Source organism: Sander lucioperca, chromosome 1 (assembly GCF_008315115.2).
Source record: "Sander lucioperca isolate FBNREF2018 chromosome 1, SLUC_FBN_1.2, whole genome shotgun sequence".
Taxonomy (NCBI): domain Eukaryota; kingdom Metazoa; phylum Chordata; class Actinopteri; order Perciformes; family Percidae; genus Sander; species Sander lucioperca.
Genome location: NC_050173.1, coordinates 24,240,044 through 24,255,559, shown reverse-complemented (window position 1 = coordinate 24,255,559; position 15,516 = coordinate 24,240,044). Strand labels below are relative to the sequence as shown.

Genomic DNA, 15,516 nt, shown 5'->3' with positions numbered 1-15,516 from the left:
AGGCGAAAGATTTCACGCCCGCCAGCCTTCTCTGAACTTCAGGCATTCCTCTGCACCTTTCTGCGTGAGAAAGAGGAGGCTCTTGACTGATTTTTTTTTTTCTTTGTATAAGAAGGTAAGAGGAGAATATAGCCGAAGCATCATGCCTCTCCAGATGCCGCTCACCCTCTTCTCCCCGTGCAGGCGGGGCGTGATTTAAAGATGTGCATGATGCAGGCTTGGTGTTTTCTGCACGGGTTATGGGGTCGTTTACTTTGCATTGTGTGTGCGGTGTGCCATATCACAACATCTAATATTAAAGCGACCGGGTCAGATTTTGAAGAACTAAGCGAGCTGTGTTGGCAAATATGCACATTTTATTTTTTTTTTATCCTATATTGGTTTGCATTTGACCCAACGCTCTTTGCCTGCACGTGTGTTTAGGCGAGTGGAAAATTAATAAAATATGGCCTTCTTGGGCCTTTGTAGAAGACTAAGAGGAATGTGTCTAGGTGCTAAAAAAAAAAAAAAAAAAAAAACTAACTTAATTTAATGTCTATAGTCCTGACAAAATAAACCTGATCTAAGCAGCTATTAAAAATACACCGACTAGTGTAATCCCTCTATTATAAGTAGCCTATAGGCTGCAGTAAGAATGTATTGCATTACATTTGTGTTTGGGATACAAGGATGCAAACTATTCCTGAATCATCAAATGTTGGTCGGGGGGGCGGAGGGGATGGATGATGCGCTCGTTTTGCTTCAGTGTCCCCCTATTGCCTGGAAATTCCCGTGTGGATGTGCGCATTAATTACTGGTTTAATGGGAGTATGACTAAAAATGTAAAAGACGGATTAGGCGCAGGGAACGCCGGCCTACGTCCGGTCTGCTCGCCTCACTTAAAATGCGAATGGAAAATCAGCCTGTATCTAACGAAACGGATCTATAAAGAACATTTGCATCTGAGCCAGCTGTTCAACTCTGCACATAAATCCGCAACACGATAGGGCTCTGTCTGGCCCTGAAGGAGCCTAATGCATCCATTGAAATAGGTTTCTGTTTACCTCTGAATACTCTAAATATTGCGTTTTTAAAATGTGGTCCATTATTTTATAACCAGTGCCCAAACAGTGAGCTTAATTAGGCGTTAATTAGGCTCTAATTTGCTGATTACATAGTAGGCTGCCTTAGGAATCCGTATCTGTGACTTTAAATACAGTATTTCTTTAAATTACCTGCCAGTAAGTGGGGTTAGTCATGAATCCGTGGCTATGACTGTTGTTTATTTTGCGAGTTTCGATAATGAGCAGTGGAGTTGCTTGTAAGTTGCATTTAAGGTTTAGGCAAATTCAACGATTATATGTTTTGCATGCTTGCAACTCAAATGGTGCAGTGTTACAGTAAACGCACCGGGGCAAGGTAACATGAATATCAGTGGGGGTTTTTTTGTTTGATTTTTTTAACCTGCGTTCGCTTTTTAAAGATGCCATCCTGAATTTTTGTTTGATTGTTGTTGAAAGTTGAGAGGCTCTAAGTTTGCCCTCTGACTACACAGGCGCATACACAAACACACCCCTTTAAAAGGCGCACACACACGGGCGCGCGCGCACACACACACACGGGGTCCCTCTCTGAGCTCAAAAAGAAGGAGGAAAAAAATGCGCCACTCTTGGAGCGTCTTTCAAGAGGAAAAAAGTTGGGCAAGACAGAAGAGGACGAACCAAGGGGAGACTCGGACGAAAGCGCCTCCTTCGCCATTTCTCCTCGCACTGTAAATAGATGGTTATTTATGCGCATAAATGAAACTATCCTAAAAGGTAGCGCTGCGTCTCCTTTTGGATAACATAGCGGGGGGAGCCACATCCAATGCAAGGCTCGCATTTCCGGACCGAAAGTTAGACTTCAGCGCTACTGGACCTTGAAGTTTCCTGCATTTTCGCTATAAAAACACAGTTACTGGTGTCTTGAGTGCGTTTGGACGGTGGGATTATCTCTTCGTTTATAGAGCCAAACGCCGACGGCTGGGAAAGTCGAACCCCACCGGTGTCTACAACTGGTAAGTGCAGCAGGAGGAGGAGGAAGAGAGGCACTACAAATAAATAACACAGAGATGTGAGTTAATGCAAGTGAAGGAATTTGTTCCACATCGTGTTTTTTTCTTGTTCTTTGCGTTTACGATGTGAATTTGAAAGTCGTGGCTGTAACATAAAGGAGCATGAAGTGCTATGAGGGTTCAGGGTTCGCCTTACAGGTCGGCGGATGATAATGATGTATCATTAGCGGTGATGGAGTGTGGGGACTTAAAAAGAAGGGGCCGCACCACACTGTATTGTCTTGCAGTTGGTGATAAATCTAAGAAACCCGTTAAAAATCGATTCATGTATCATATCCTGCAGCTTGTCAGTTTGATGCTCTAAAATAATAAACACAAATCCCAATAAAATGAGTAAAATTGTGGGTAAACTTAACAACACAAAGCGTATAAACTATTTGCTATAAAGATGATAGCCTAAATTAAATGGCTCTCCAAAGAAAATTATTAATAACCCTGTTTATAAAAAATAAAAGTAAAAGGAATAAAGTGCAGTTTAGATGTGTTTTACCCTCCTCTGCATCCTGTTGCAATATAGGGAGGGAAAAGAGGCGACGTTCACGGTCTCACGCCTTTAATTAATAGAGGACCATATGGTGGAGGTTAGTCGATTCAACTGCCGGTAAAGGCTGCAGTCTCATGCTCTACTGTGTTAATTTCAGAAGTAAAGCCAGTGTGAGCCAATGCCAGCTTTCTGTCTGCACTGGGCCGCATGCCACGTGAGTCACTGATTCATATCAACTGTTGGTGGTGAGAGCGTCCGTAAAGTGAGAATGAATGGGTGACCGGGAATAATAGGCTAAGTAATCCTAATATTACGCAGCTCCATATCGTTAAACCGTTCCTATGGGATCAACACTGTGCATATGTTAGGAGAAATAGAAATATGTATTAGCCTGTAACAGGCTTAATTACCACCAAACCACCGTTACAACATAATCAGAAATGAAGGTAATTGTACTTGTGTATTGTTTCTAAGAAATTTATTAGGTTACAAATTAGCACAATAATAGGTGATACATTTACATTTTAGTCAAAGAAAATCAATAATAGACTATATGCTACACATTTTATTTAGATTCTTTTCAAATGTTTTTTTTTTCCTGAGATTTTTAAAAGGAATACATGCTTTTCATTTTAAGTCCCCAACAACAACAACAACAACAACAACAAAATAGAAACAAATCATTCGATGTAGAAATGATAGGCTATCCATATTTTCACACAATCAAAATAAAATACAGCAAAAATGCATAAATAACACCGGGTGTGATTTCAAAGGCCGCCGGAGTAGCCAGCCAGGCAGGCTGAAATATTGGAAGGACCCGTCATTAAATCTCACTGATTAGATAACACTGAGCCGCCTGCAACAACCTTACACCTTACAGCATGACCCCCACTATTTCATTTTGCAGTAGGGATAAAGAGGAGGAATGAGAAGAAAGGTTGTGCAGGTACATGCCGTAAAACTTAACCTCCAATATCAGCATCTTTTGAATTAGAGAAGGAAAAAAAAACCCTCACAGATGATGTAGAGCAGGTGAAGAGAAGAGCTGAGGAAAATGGTTAACAGCATGACTGCATGCAAATTCCCCCCGTCTTGAATTATCATAAGCAAACAGTGTGAGCCTGGACTAATAAAACCCCATCTGTGTAACTTCATATCGAGGTAGTGTGAGGGCTGCGATAATGAATTTTGTAATATCCCACCGACAGACATCTCAATCAGACTCTAATCCCGTGATTTTACTACGGAATCACTCCACTTCCAACTGCTGCAGGCTGCACCAAAACACAAGATCCGGCCCATGCACAACACGGCGGCTTTTATAAAGCCTCCTCGGACTGCACAAAATTCATTCTTAGCCTACACTGGAAAAAATATATTACAATACATGACGTGAGATATTTTTTTTAGTCTCGAATTCGTCTTAAATCAAGTGAAAACAAAGCGTCAGAATTATGATTATGTTTTTCTCCAACGAAAATTATCTTGTGTCCTTTCCTGTTTATTATTTTTTTTTTTTTTTCAATTCAGAGAGCTTTTCTATGTCATTTCCTGCCGTAGCTCAGTGAATGGACAGTTGTAATTGCTGACAGTTAAATTGGAATTAAATTGGAAATAAATCGACCACTAACGCATTTTACAAAAAAAATCCCGAGACTCTTTAAAATGCTATTTCTTTGCGTGCAACTTTGTTTTATGTATTTTGTATGCCTTTACTTTATTTGAACAATCTGCACTGCGCATCGAATGTCTGAATTTTGATTTTCATTATCAATTTGAATTATTTTTCTCAAGACCAGAAGTTTTTTTTTTTTGTTTTTTTTTCTTGTAATCTAATAGGCCTACTTATCCTTTGAGCACACCACTAGGCCTGTCCTTTTCAGTCTTATGTTGACTCCAAAAAATATTGACTGCAGAAGTAGAATTGGATGTCATTGAACAACACAGCGGGGTTGTTTACCAGACTTTAAGGCTAATTATGGCTCTTTTGTCTGTTTTTACAGAAGCGGTTTCTTTAAGTTGCCATAATGGACTCCCACTGCCGCAAACTGGCCACCACCTGCGCGCAAATAGGTGAGTATCTGATCCATCATCTTGACAGAGCAATTCTCACAGAACACATCATTAATAAAATGTAGCTATTTTAGATTTAATAGTATAGACTAATTGTTAGTTTCAATTACATAAGAAAATGTAATTTTGTGTTACTGCATTCTATTTTATTCTAATATATTTAGCCTATAAAACGGTACTCTTGATAATTAAACAGGCTGAGGGTTTATCAAGCGTGTTGCTTTCAAAACAGGATATTTATTCATTACAGCTAATATCTTATGTGCTGCCGTTTTTAATGAATTCATCTTCTCCAGAGGCCTAGACACTGATGATCTTAAAATCGGATTTGGTTTAAAAAATAAGTGAACAGTTCTGGCACTAGTGAGCTAATTGTTTCCAACTTTTAGTTGTGTGAGCTTGCTTAAAACAAGCTTAAGATGTTTAATTAAAAAAAGGCCAAATTACGGTTATTTCTCACAAAATAATGTCCCATTGTCCTCTTCACAATCTCAACTCCCACTTCAAGACTCTACGATATAAAACCTGACTGTAAAACCCTGCTTTAGTGTGTTTGGTTTTGTTTTGTTTTTTGCAGTGGATGTCACTAGTTTGTTCCAACATGTTTAGTAGTCAGAGAGCTCGTCGGTGTGGAGAAGTTGGTGGTGAATCCAGGTTGGATTGCTGTCTTAGAGGGACACCTGGTGGTCGAATGTGGATCTGCAGCTTCAGAGCGTCATCCGAGGATTTGATCCGGATGAAAGCTCTGCAGCGACGTTTATTTGTTGTAATTAGAAGATGGCCATAACCTATAGGACCACTGACACATCTTATTATAGCTACCCTTTAATTTACAAATTCACTGGCCTTTGGCACATTAAGGCGTTGTTGTACAACGACCAAACGTGGATTTATACTTTGATTCTATTCGCATTAACAGCAACATGTTTTCCTAACATAACACCTAGGAATAAAACCCAACAAGAGACTAAACAAAAGCTACAATCCCCTGCTCGACAAAGTCTGGGATTTAATAATTATTCTCCAATTTGGCGGGGAAATGACATCAGGTCTTGTTAGGGTCCTAAACGAATAACCGATAACTCTCATTCGGTTTCATTTAGCCGACATTGATGGGGCAGAGGGCAGGCTGCTCATAGCTTCACAGCTGCACAGTGTGAACGGCCATTGATTAAGAATAATAGGATAACTAAAATAAAAACTGAATTACACGGAGGGGGGAGACACACCCGCGCCAACTGTTTTGCTGTAATTTATGCAGTGCTTGTTGGATTGACTCCGGGGAAAACTAAATGTATAATGAAAGCCCATTCGTGAGGAGGAATATACTAATGGAGGAATCTGATGTCTCCTTAATCCTATGTAAAAAGCCTTGTCGTCTCCCCCTATATTGACTGAATTGCTAATTAATGGCCCTCAATGGCGGAGGCCTATTGCGCGCAGTAATCCGCAGAAGAGAGATAAAGCATTCAGAAGGTAGAAATGAAGAGGAAACCGATAATCCACTTCAAGTTTAGTATTACAGTACGGCTGGAAGGAAAAGGGAGCAACAGACTGTTCGCTGCTTGGCATAAAATAAGACCTGGAAAATGTTTTATTATGGGTATTTCTAATACAATATTATTGTTAACAAAATAGCAGCCTTATTTTGAAATATAAAACGTATTTTAGAATCCCGTTTCCCTTATGCACACCATTATTAATTATGAAGGTCATATTTTTCCCAGTTTAAGTGAACGTTTGTTCGAAATGTAAGGGCGTGATTCTATGGTTTTCCCATACAAAATATCTATTAATGAAAATAAGTGCATTACTTTTAAATGACACATGAATGATTCTAACTTAAAATGTGCATCATACTTAATTGGATTACTCAGAGGCCATCCAAACAAGGTGTTATTGCTCTGTATGAGAAGCGATTGGCTCCCTATGTTTTAATAAAGTCTTTCCGTCCCTCTGAGTGCACGTGTGTGTGTGTGTGTGTGTGTGTGTGTGTGTGTGTGTGTGTGTGTGTGTGTGTGTGTGTGTGTGTGTGTGTGTGTGTGTGTGTGTGTGCGTGTGTTGCATACAGTCCATGGTCTGCTGGTATTTATATACCAGGGGCTTTCACGGGATTAGCCCAGTAACTTCTTAACAGAGCCAAGTCCAAATGTGCTGGCTAAATGGGCGTCCGCGTGGCCACGTGGAGATCGGAAATGTGTCATTTGATGGTGCTGATGAACGAATTGTGTCATGGAATAAGAAAAGGACCCGAATATAATCAATATTTAAAGTCACTTTTTTTCATGTATAGCCTACTTGAGTGAATCGCACTAATTGGAGTATACAATCAGTCCGTCACTTCAATCACCTGTTACCCAGCTGACAACCCCGAAAAATAAAAGTCGCATTTGTTTGATTAGACAAGTTTACTTTGCCTTAACGCGTCGCAATCTTTGGGGAGTTGTAGGTTTAAAAAAAAAAGGGGGAAAAAGTGCTGGCATATCAGCTCAAACTCATTAAAAGTCCTTCAGAAATTCTTAAGCAAATTAGAGTCTTATCAGATTAAAAAAAAAAAAAAAAAAAAACACTAGAGGAGTGCTGGCTGAGGACGACTGAGGGGTCCAAACGCAAAGTGAGGAGAGAAATCCAGTTAAGCACCCAGATAAAGTAATCCGTCGTCAACAAACCGAGTCTGCGTAGTTAACTCCGGCGGGGTTGATTTAATGGCTATTTGAACCTTAACTCTGGGGAGGTCAAGAGGATCGTCTCATTTGACAACTAGTATGACTGACGATGCTTTTCATGAGCATGTAGGATGCATATAGGGATGTAGTGGAGAGTGAACCACTTTAAAACGGTTTGGTCACGTTGTAATTCATATCTAAGTGGGAAGATGAGGATTAGAATGAGAATGTCTAAACACAATGCGTTAGTGGGTTTTTTTGCCTTTAATAGGCTAATTGTAGGCTATCGCCTTTTTTCTTCGCGTTACTTCACTGGTTTTGGTGAATACATTACATTAAAAGTATGTATGAGCTGCACCAGCTTATACTGTACATGTCTGGCACTTAGCGTCAGTTGACAAGTGCGCACACACCGTTTTGGAGCAGTCTGGCACACCCCCCCTTTGGAAGTTCCATGTATATTTCCCTTTAATCGCGTGTCCTTTCTCAGGATCATTGTGCTGTAGTTTTCTTTTGAGTTTGATATTCAGTGTGCATCTTTTTTTTTTTTCATACGGCTTTCAATACCATCCGCTCGGTGGCTCGCTTTATCCACATTGAGTCCCTGAGTAAACTGCGGTGACGAAGCCTGCGAGCATGCGGCTCAGCTTGGGTATCAATAGAACTGCATCGTTTTACTGGGCCACTGGACCCATCTCATAAAATGAGGCCAAACTGTGTTATTTTCATTTTTATTTGGTCTTGGGCTGCTGCGCAACGGAGCGCCGCGGGTACACCGTGCGTCCCATCTCTCTTTACATGCTTTTATTTGGAAGAGAAAAATAAGCGCCAGCCCCGGCATAAACACATTGGCACACAGATCTCGTTTCTGCTTGCTCCGGTTGGTTGGACACACCGTCATATCCACATGGACGTGCCTGTCAGAGAGAATATGGGCGGGCTCAACATGGTGACGTGGAGGTCGGGAGAGAGGCGCAGTTGGATAGGCAGTGCGCAGGCAACAGCTGAAATGAACAGAGAGCGGTTTAGTGTGTGTATGCCTCTGGATCTAATATCACCTACCTGTCCTTGTCACTCTGATAGTCAGCCGCTGTTTGCCACCGATGCTAGTATGGCAGCACTCAATGGCCTATTTTAAAGCATTTTCCAGTTTAAACAGAAAGACGGTTTTATCTCAACCGCAAAAGGGACTGCTCTGCTGTGCGTTTTTTTGGAGATTTGAACACATTCCGCAGACGGACTTTCCGCGTATCCTGGTTGTACTAAAGGGACTTACTCTGCTTTTGACAGCCAGTTTTGCGACCTTCTACTCATGAACTCTATGAGGGATCCATTAAACACAGACCATCACCACCTAATTGGGAATAAACTTGCCTCCACACACCACACGGCTTTGGCGATGGCCTCTACTTTGCAGCCGCTGCAGCGGTCTGTGGACTCTAAACACCGGTTAGAGGTGCACACGGTGTCAGACACGTCCAGTCCGGAGTCTGTCGGTAAGAACCGCCCGGGGTGCAGATGTTCTCAGCAAGGATGTCATCTTGATATTAAACAAAAGATGGCTTCCATTAATCAACGTAAAAGGGAGTCTCACGTGCATGCAAATAGGCGATTAAAGCTGTCATTTTATCCACGCAGACCGGTAATTAGTTTTGACACTGGCCTGTGTGTGGTGTAGTGAAAAGTTTCTGTGTTACGTAAATGAAAGACAGCTTGTTTTGTGCATTTACTCAGGCATTTACTCATATACTCCGTTTTCCGATTTTATCAAAAAGGTCAAGTCAAATCTCATAGAAGAAAAGAAAAATCCAAACATGGGAAACCAAGTATTTGTGTTTATTTGATGCACCAGAGCATTCCTTTCTCGATCATCAATTTCCCAACAGTGTCATGTTTTTGTTTTGTTTTTGTTGTTGCCTCTCTATAGCGCACAGGCCTTAATCCGCATGACACTGACTGAATCAACTTCTTTCCACTTGACAGAAAAAGAAAAGAACCAAAACAAAAACGACGACTCTTCAGATGACCCTTCTAAAAAGAAACGGCAGCGGCGGCAGAGGACTCACTTCACCAGCCAGCAGCTGCAGGAACTGGAGGCCACTTTCCAGAGGAATCGCTATCCGGACATGAGCACGAGGGAGGAGATAGCCGTGTGGACCAACCTCACAGAGGCCCGGGTCAGGGTGAGTATTCCCGTGGGTGCAAACAAAAATAATCCGTGTGTATAATTTCGGGTAATTTGTGCCAATTGCCAGGTTAACCTACAAATAGCCTATGCCTTAACATTATTACGCGCGGACACCAAACTTTACGCACGGCTTACATTTCCGTGAAAATGATGTAGGACACAGTTTTTAGCTGGAAAATAAATAATCACAGTCTTGTCTAAAGATTCTGCTGGTATATGTTTGTTTATTAGGCTAAATATGAATTCCAATCCTCTGCACACAATGCCAAATAAGCACGTTTAGCACAGTTCATTTGTGGTTCTCGGCACACGTTAATCTGTTCAGTAATTTCATATTAAAATAGGACAACAACTAACTACTTGTTATTTGCCTATTAGGTGTAATTACACACTATTACGGTGTTAACAGTTGAGCTGTTGATGTTAGTCGGTGGCAGATACCAGTCGTGTTCTCCTGGCCGTGTGAAAGAGGTGCAAAGCTTTTATTTTGCGATTGTCGCCCTGGTGCTGTGTGATTAAGGTCAGCGTGTTTGTGGAAGCCGGCGGAGGAATACACATCCTCTCCACAGTAAGATGGTGCAGTGCGAGCCCAGTGTGTATTCTGCTCAGATAAAGACGGAGTCAAAGCGGACTTGTCTGCACAGGAAAATAGATTAGCGAAGAGTGTTTGGATTTACAGCCGTTACATTTACAAGGATTTAAAAATATATATATATAATGCAATTTAATAATTTATTTCTAACATGCTCTCATTTCTTTTGCTTCAGGTTTGGTTCAAGAACCGGCGAGCCAAGTGGAGGAAACGGGAAAGAAACCAACAAGCCGAGCTTTGCAAAAACGGCTTCGGCCCGCAGTTCAATGGACTCATGCAGCCCTACGAAGACATGTACCCCAGCTACACGTACAACAACTGGGCAGCCAAGGGCCTCACGTCGGCCTCTTTATCCACCAAAAGCTTCCCCTTCTTCAACTCCATGAATGTCAACCCCTTATCCTCGCAGACCATGTTCTCGCCGCCCAACTCCATATCCTCCATGACTTCAAGCATGGTGCCATCGGCGGTCACCGGCGTGCCGGGCTCCAGCCTCAACAGCCTCAATAACTTGAACAACCTCAGTAACCCGTCTCTCAACTCGGGGGTGCCCAGCTCGGCGTGCCCCTACGCGCCTCCGACCCCTCCTTATGTGTACAGGGACACTTGCAACTCCAGCCTGGCCAGCCTGAGACTGAAAGCCAAGCAGCACTCGAGTTTTGGATACGCCAGTGTGCAGAATCCGGCCACTAATCTGAGCGCTTGCCAATACGCCGTGGACAGACCAGTCTAATACCTGCCTGCACTGCAAATGTGTAACCACCATAGCAAGTCATAACAGGCTAGTAGCGACGCTTAAAGTGTTATTCTTCTCTACGCAAGGAGGAATTATGTTTTGTTTCAGGAAATTTCTGATGGTCATATGGTAGGCCTACTTTCTTGATTCTAGTTGCATCATTCTGACTTTTTTCCTAAGCTATTGCCACTTGTTCCTTGAACATCCCCAAATATATCAAGAAACAAGTGAGGTTATTCCATCCATTTATTTTTGGAGGGGGGGGGGGGGGGGGGGACCTATGAGTCTGAGGGTGATTACAAGACCAAATGGCTTGTTATGGTGGTCATTTTTTGCAGTGTGCAGGTAATCACAAACAGCCGGCCACAGGAACAAGAGACTACTACAACTACTTTTTTTTTTTTCCTTTCATTTTTCAAAACGGGCACTAGAATACTGAACCACTGAAACAAGCTCAACTCCAGGTCGGAGTCAAACTGAAACAGGAGATTTTAGGTGTATTCACCTTTGATGAGTCCAGGCCTTCTTCACACTGCAACACAGTTAAAGAAAAAAAGAAAAAAAGGCCCGTTTTATTTTTCATAGCTCGTCATGTTTTTGTTTTGGGGTTTTTTCCTGGTGGATTTTGGACGTTAATTGTTGACTGAAAAGGTTGTATATATATTTGAATTATCATCTCCTGTTTGTCGAGGCGAATGCGCTATAACACCCCCCCCCCCAGTCCTCTCCAGGTTCAATTTATCAACGCATGTGGGGAAAAAACAAAACCTAAAAAAGGAATCATGTTTTGCTTGCAACAAACAAAAAGGGAATGTACATACTAAAACGCACCAGTTGTGTTTCTAACATATTATAAATTTATTATTAATGTCTGTGTGAATATCGATTTAGAATAGCAATTCTGGATTTAAAAAAAAAAAAAAAAGAAGCATCAAATATGATCCTGCGACAAATTATGTTTTTTGTTTTTTTTTTTGCTCTGTGTATACTATTTGGTACGGAATTCTGTTTTTTTTTTTGTTGTTTTTTTCAACATCCAAAAAAACTATTGTGTTTTATTTAATGGAAGTAAATATATTGTTCAAAAACACTCTGAATGTATTGAATCTTTGTGTTAGTAGTCCGTTAGTGGAGTGTAAAGCAATGACAGTCTGTCTATAGCCTTTCGATTATGTGAGGTGCTTGTGCGGCTAATCTATAGAGGAAAACAATGGGCCGCTCCAATACACATAGCGGCGAGATGCTCCGTCAGATTAACTGCTGAATACATGTCTGCCTGCTCAGCCGAGGGCCTCGGCTGGTCACTGGTGCTTGAAATAACACGGGAATCAACAAACAGGAGTTGGACCACACAACAGCGACAACAGTCCATTAGGGTTTGGGGTTTTTTTTCCTCCCTGTGTTTGAACACAAGAGATTGTAGTTCTCTGAAGGGGGTTATAAGAAAACAATATACATCTTTATATACATTTTAGTCAGGTTATGCTCTAATAAGGATTTTATTACAAAAAAATACAATGGTCTAAATCCATTTGACTTATTTAGGCCTACTAATTAATTTATGAACACTATATATGAGATTAGAGAGAGCCATTTGTATTAAAAGGTCTGTATAAAAGGTCTTTTGTTGAGAGTTTATGTTCATATGTTTAAAGCAAGTCTTGCTGCTTTTTTGTCCCAGAAATCTAAATGATCTTTATGCAGCCTACCTGACTCACACATGCATCTGTTTGCCTTTGTATTGTGGCTTTCTTTTGGAACGTGGCACTTTTGAAGTCATGCTTTTAATAGTGCGCAAATGCGCCAAAGCGAAACAAAGCTACGGTCTAGGGAAACTATGATCCACAAGCTTAAGCAAACAAGCGCCCACAGAGAGATCCAGCGGTATGTGGGCCGAAGCTGGATGGAGGAGGAGGCGGGGGGACGAGTGCAGCTTCCTGGCTGCGGGGAGAGCGGAGACACCGGCGAGGAAAGCACCGCAGCACTCCCCGCAGAAAGAGAGACAAATAAAAAATAGTGAGACTTTCGGTTTGGAGCCTGAGCTGAGGTCATTTATCAGCCTCATAATGTTGACCGTGTGAGTTGTTTGTGTCTATATTCTTCATATTCACGTATCACTGGAACATTAACTAGAATATTAACAAAAATAATAAAAAAGCTAATGTGGTGGCTTGGTGAAGAGAGCTGATTTAGGATCTGATGTCATGCTACAACAGGCCTTAGGTCATTCCCCGAAGGGAGGTTATTATGAGGAGAAATAAATCACTTAGTCCAAATGTTTTTACAATAACTGCAAAATAACAAACACAAGAGAAGCATTCTTCTCTTTCTACATCTATGAATACAACTGATTTTCCGAGCTGCAGCGCGCATCCTGCGGCCTGACCTCCTGAACTCGCCCTCCACAATTAGATTTTCTTCTAAAGAAGCGGCGGGCCCTTTTTGTTGCACGAGTGTCACCTTTTGATGGAGTCGGTAACGCGGAGCAATAATCAGCTGACAGGGGGATAAGCCTCGTCTGCTGTAGAGGCGAATACGCAAGTCTGCAGTCTCAATACACATCCACACAATCAACATGTGAACAGAGGATGACCTGAAGAGAAAAGGCTTCAGTGGGAAACGTTCATTTGGCTGAAACGGCACGCAGGACTGCAGACGGTTTTTTTTTTGCTTCTCCATCCTGCACAAGGTAAGAACTTATCAAAGTTTAAATGGTAAACGTGTGCATTTTTGCTGCCGTAACTGCATGTTCACTCATGATTAATTATAGATTTCTCGCAAAATAAGCTTGTTTTTTATTTTTTATTTTTGCACCATGGCTACTCATATTCTGCTCACGTTTTTAGCCGAAATTAATATTCTAAATTCAGACGCTGCAGAGTCATTTATGCGTCAAACTAAACTCAGTTTAAAGACATGCTTCGCATGCATAACCACGCATATTAATACCTGAGAAGTATACATAATACACGTTATACAAATATAGGCTAGTTCATGCTCCCACAAAGATACAATTATACATGTCTGTTTAAACCAAATTCATATTTGTCCTGCCTCAGTTTTCGGACCCATAAAGCACAATACTACATCTTAATGTGAGATTTGTTCCGCCAGCTGATTTAAAAAAGAAATAAATAATCCAATGTGAAGTAACGCACCGAGGCGACACAGCTCTCACCCGCAATCCACTGGGAATTCAAATAGAAAGCGAGGAAGTGCGAATATCCAAACATGTATCGTTACACCTCCAATCTAAATAATTAACAATATCTCAATATTCATGCAGCGGCGGGGTTTGGAAGAGACCTGAAACGGGTTGGTAATAACGCTGCATGGGATATATCAGGGAGCATGTTTTCTAAATACACGCTAATAAAGGTCTGGGATTCAACTATTGCATTGTTTTTCTGAAAAACAAGTTTTTGCACACGCTTGCTGACATGTTTGTGGCATTTCAACCAAGAAAACAGTATATTTCTGAGTGATTTTTGGTTAAAAAAAAAAACAACAACCAGGGCGAATTTCATATATATATATATATATATATATATATATATATATATATATATATATATATATATATATATATGATGCTGGGCATTTGAGCAACATTTGGCAGGTAAACAGTTATTTATTGCACGTAATTAATAGATATGGCAACTATTTAAGCTTCAAAGATGAATACATAATTTAGAAGAGGATATTAGGCTAATTTCTGAGAGCTATATTCTTTTGGACAAAGTACTTTTGTTTTGTGTGCCTCGTCTTCAAAACTACATGCAAATCAAGCATTTGCTTCTTTCTATTCAACCACAGCAAGCATTTTACTTAAATCAGTGGAGTTTAAGGTTGTGTTTTGTGTGGGAGCTGTGGGTTATGGGTTAAGGAAATGAACACACATTTCAGATGTTTCAGAGCTTGCGGGGTGGTTCTGATCAATAGTTTTAGTTTTGAAGGAGGCGGTGTTGCAACAGGCCAACAATTAAAATCACAGCACAGCAGGACTCTGGTGATGAAATCAAGCAGCTTTCAAAACTCAAAGATCATGACTTTGACTAAGAATAGGGTATAGGGTAATGTTCAGGTTGTTAATATCACATCATATCATATAATGTCATATCTATAGTCAGTTGCCACTGGGGTGTACATTTGGTTTTCACAATCTGCACGTTAATGCCTCAAGAAAAAACACATTAAAATACTAATACTACATAATTGTAATACACACATACACCTTTCTTATATCTCTACATACAGTTTACTTGCATACACGTGTACTTGCGCCAATATTTATATACACACATGCGTAGTATTCAGTGATGCATTTTATTTAGGGCCGCGTTGGCAGAAGGGACTAAACTCCTATGTGCTTCGGAATAAATGTAGGATAATAGCCACAGAGAAGATAGATGGTCTATCTACAAACACACAACTAATCTCAGCACTTTGCCCATGCAGCAGTCAGGCAGCAAAGAGGGCTGCTGTGTGACTGGGGGAGGTGGGTGGGCTGAGGGTTTGGGGGTTTGGCTGTGGACCAATGGCGGCCCAGCGGCTTCAGCTAAAGGTCACATGGTGTGACCTCACACATTCTCACCCTCACCTAAGGCCCGAGGAGAAGCTCTCCATAACAAGATGCACGGCCGTCCATCTCAGCGCAACTCTAAACACCTCCCAACTAAATA

At 41.2% G+C, this 15,516-nt stretch overlaps 1 protein-coding gene and 1 long non-coding RNA gene across 4 annotated transcripts in view; one reads left to right on the top strand and one right to left on the bottom strand.

Annotated features, from left to right (window-relative positions):
• pitx2 (paired-like homeodomain 2) overlaps positions 1-11,601 on the top strand; it is a 63,506-nt gene extending 51,905 nt beyond the window's left edge. The window contains exons 1-4 of one of the 3 annotated variants that reach the window (XM_031303754.2): positions 1,619-2,035; positions 4,583-4,652; positions 9,302-9,501; positions 10,274-11,601. In XM_031303754.2, the coding sequence (XP_031159614.1) occupies positions 4,607-4,652; positions 9,302-9,501; positions 10,274-10,831 (804 nt within the window). In that variant the 5' untranslated portion in view covers positions 1,619-2,035; positions 4,583-4,606 and the 3' untranslated portion in view covers positions 10,832-11,601. Of the gene's footprint in view, positions 1-1,618; positions 2,036-4,582; positions 4,653-8,296; positions 8,815-9,301; positions 9,502-10,273 lie in introns of those variants that run through there. The other 2 variants (XM_036001068.1, XM_031303753.2) reach the window with 2 other exon arrangements.
• Positions 1-15,516, bottom strand: part of LOC116052918 — a 200,824-nt gene that overhangs the window by 171,301 nt on the left and 14,007 nt on the right. The gene's annotated exons all lie outside the window — the stretch shown is intronic.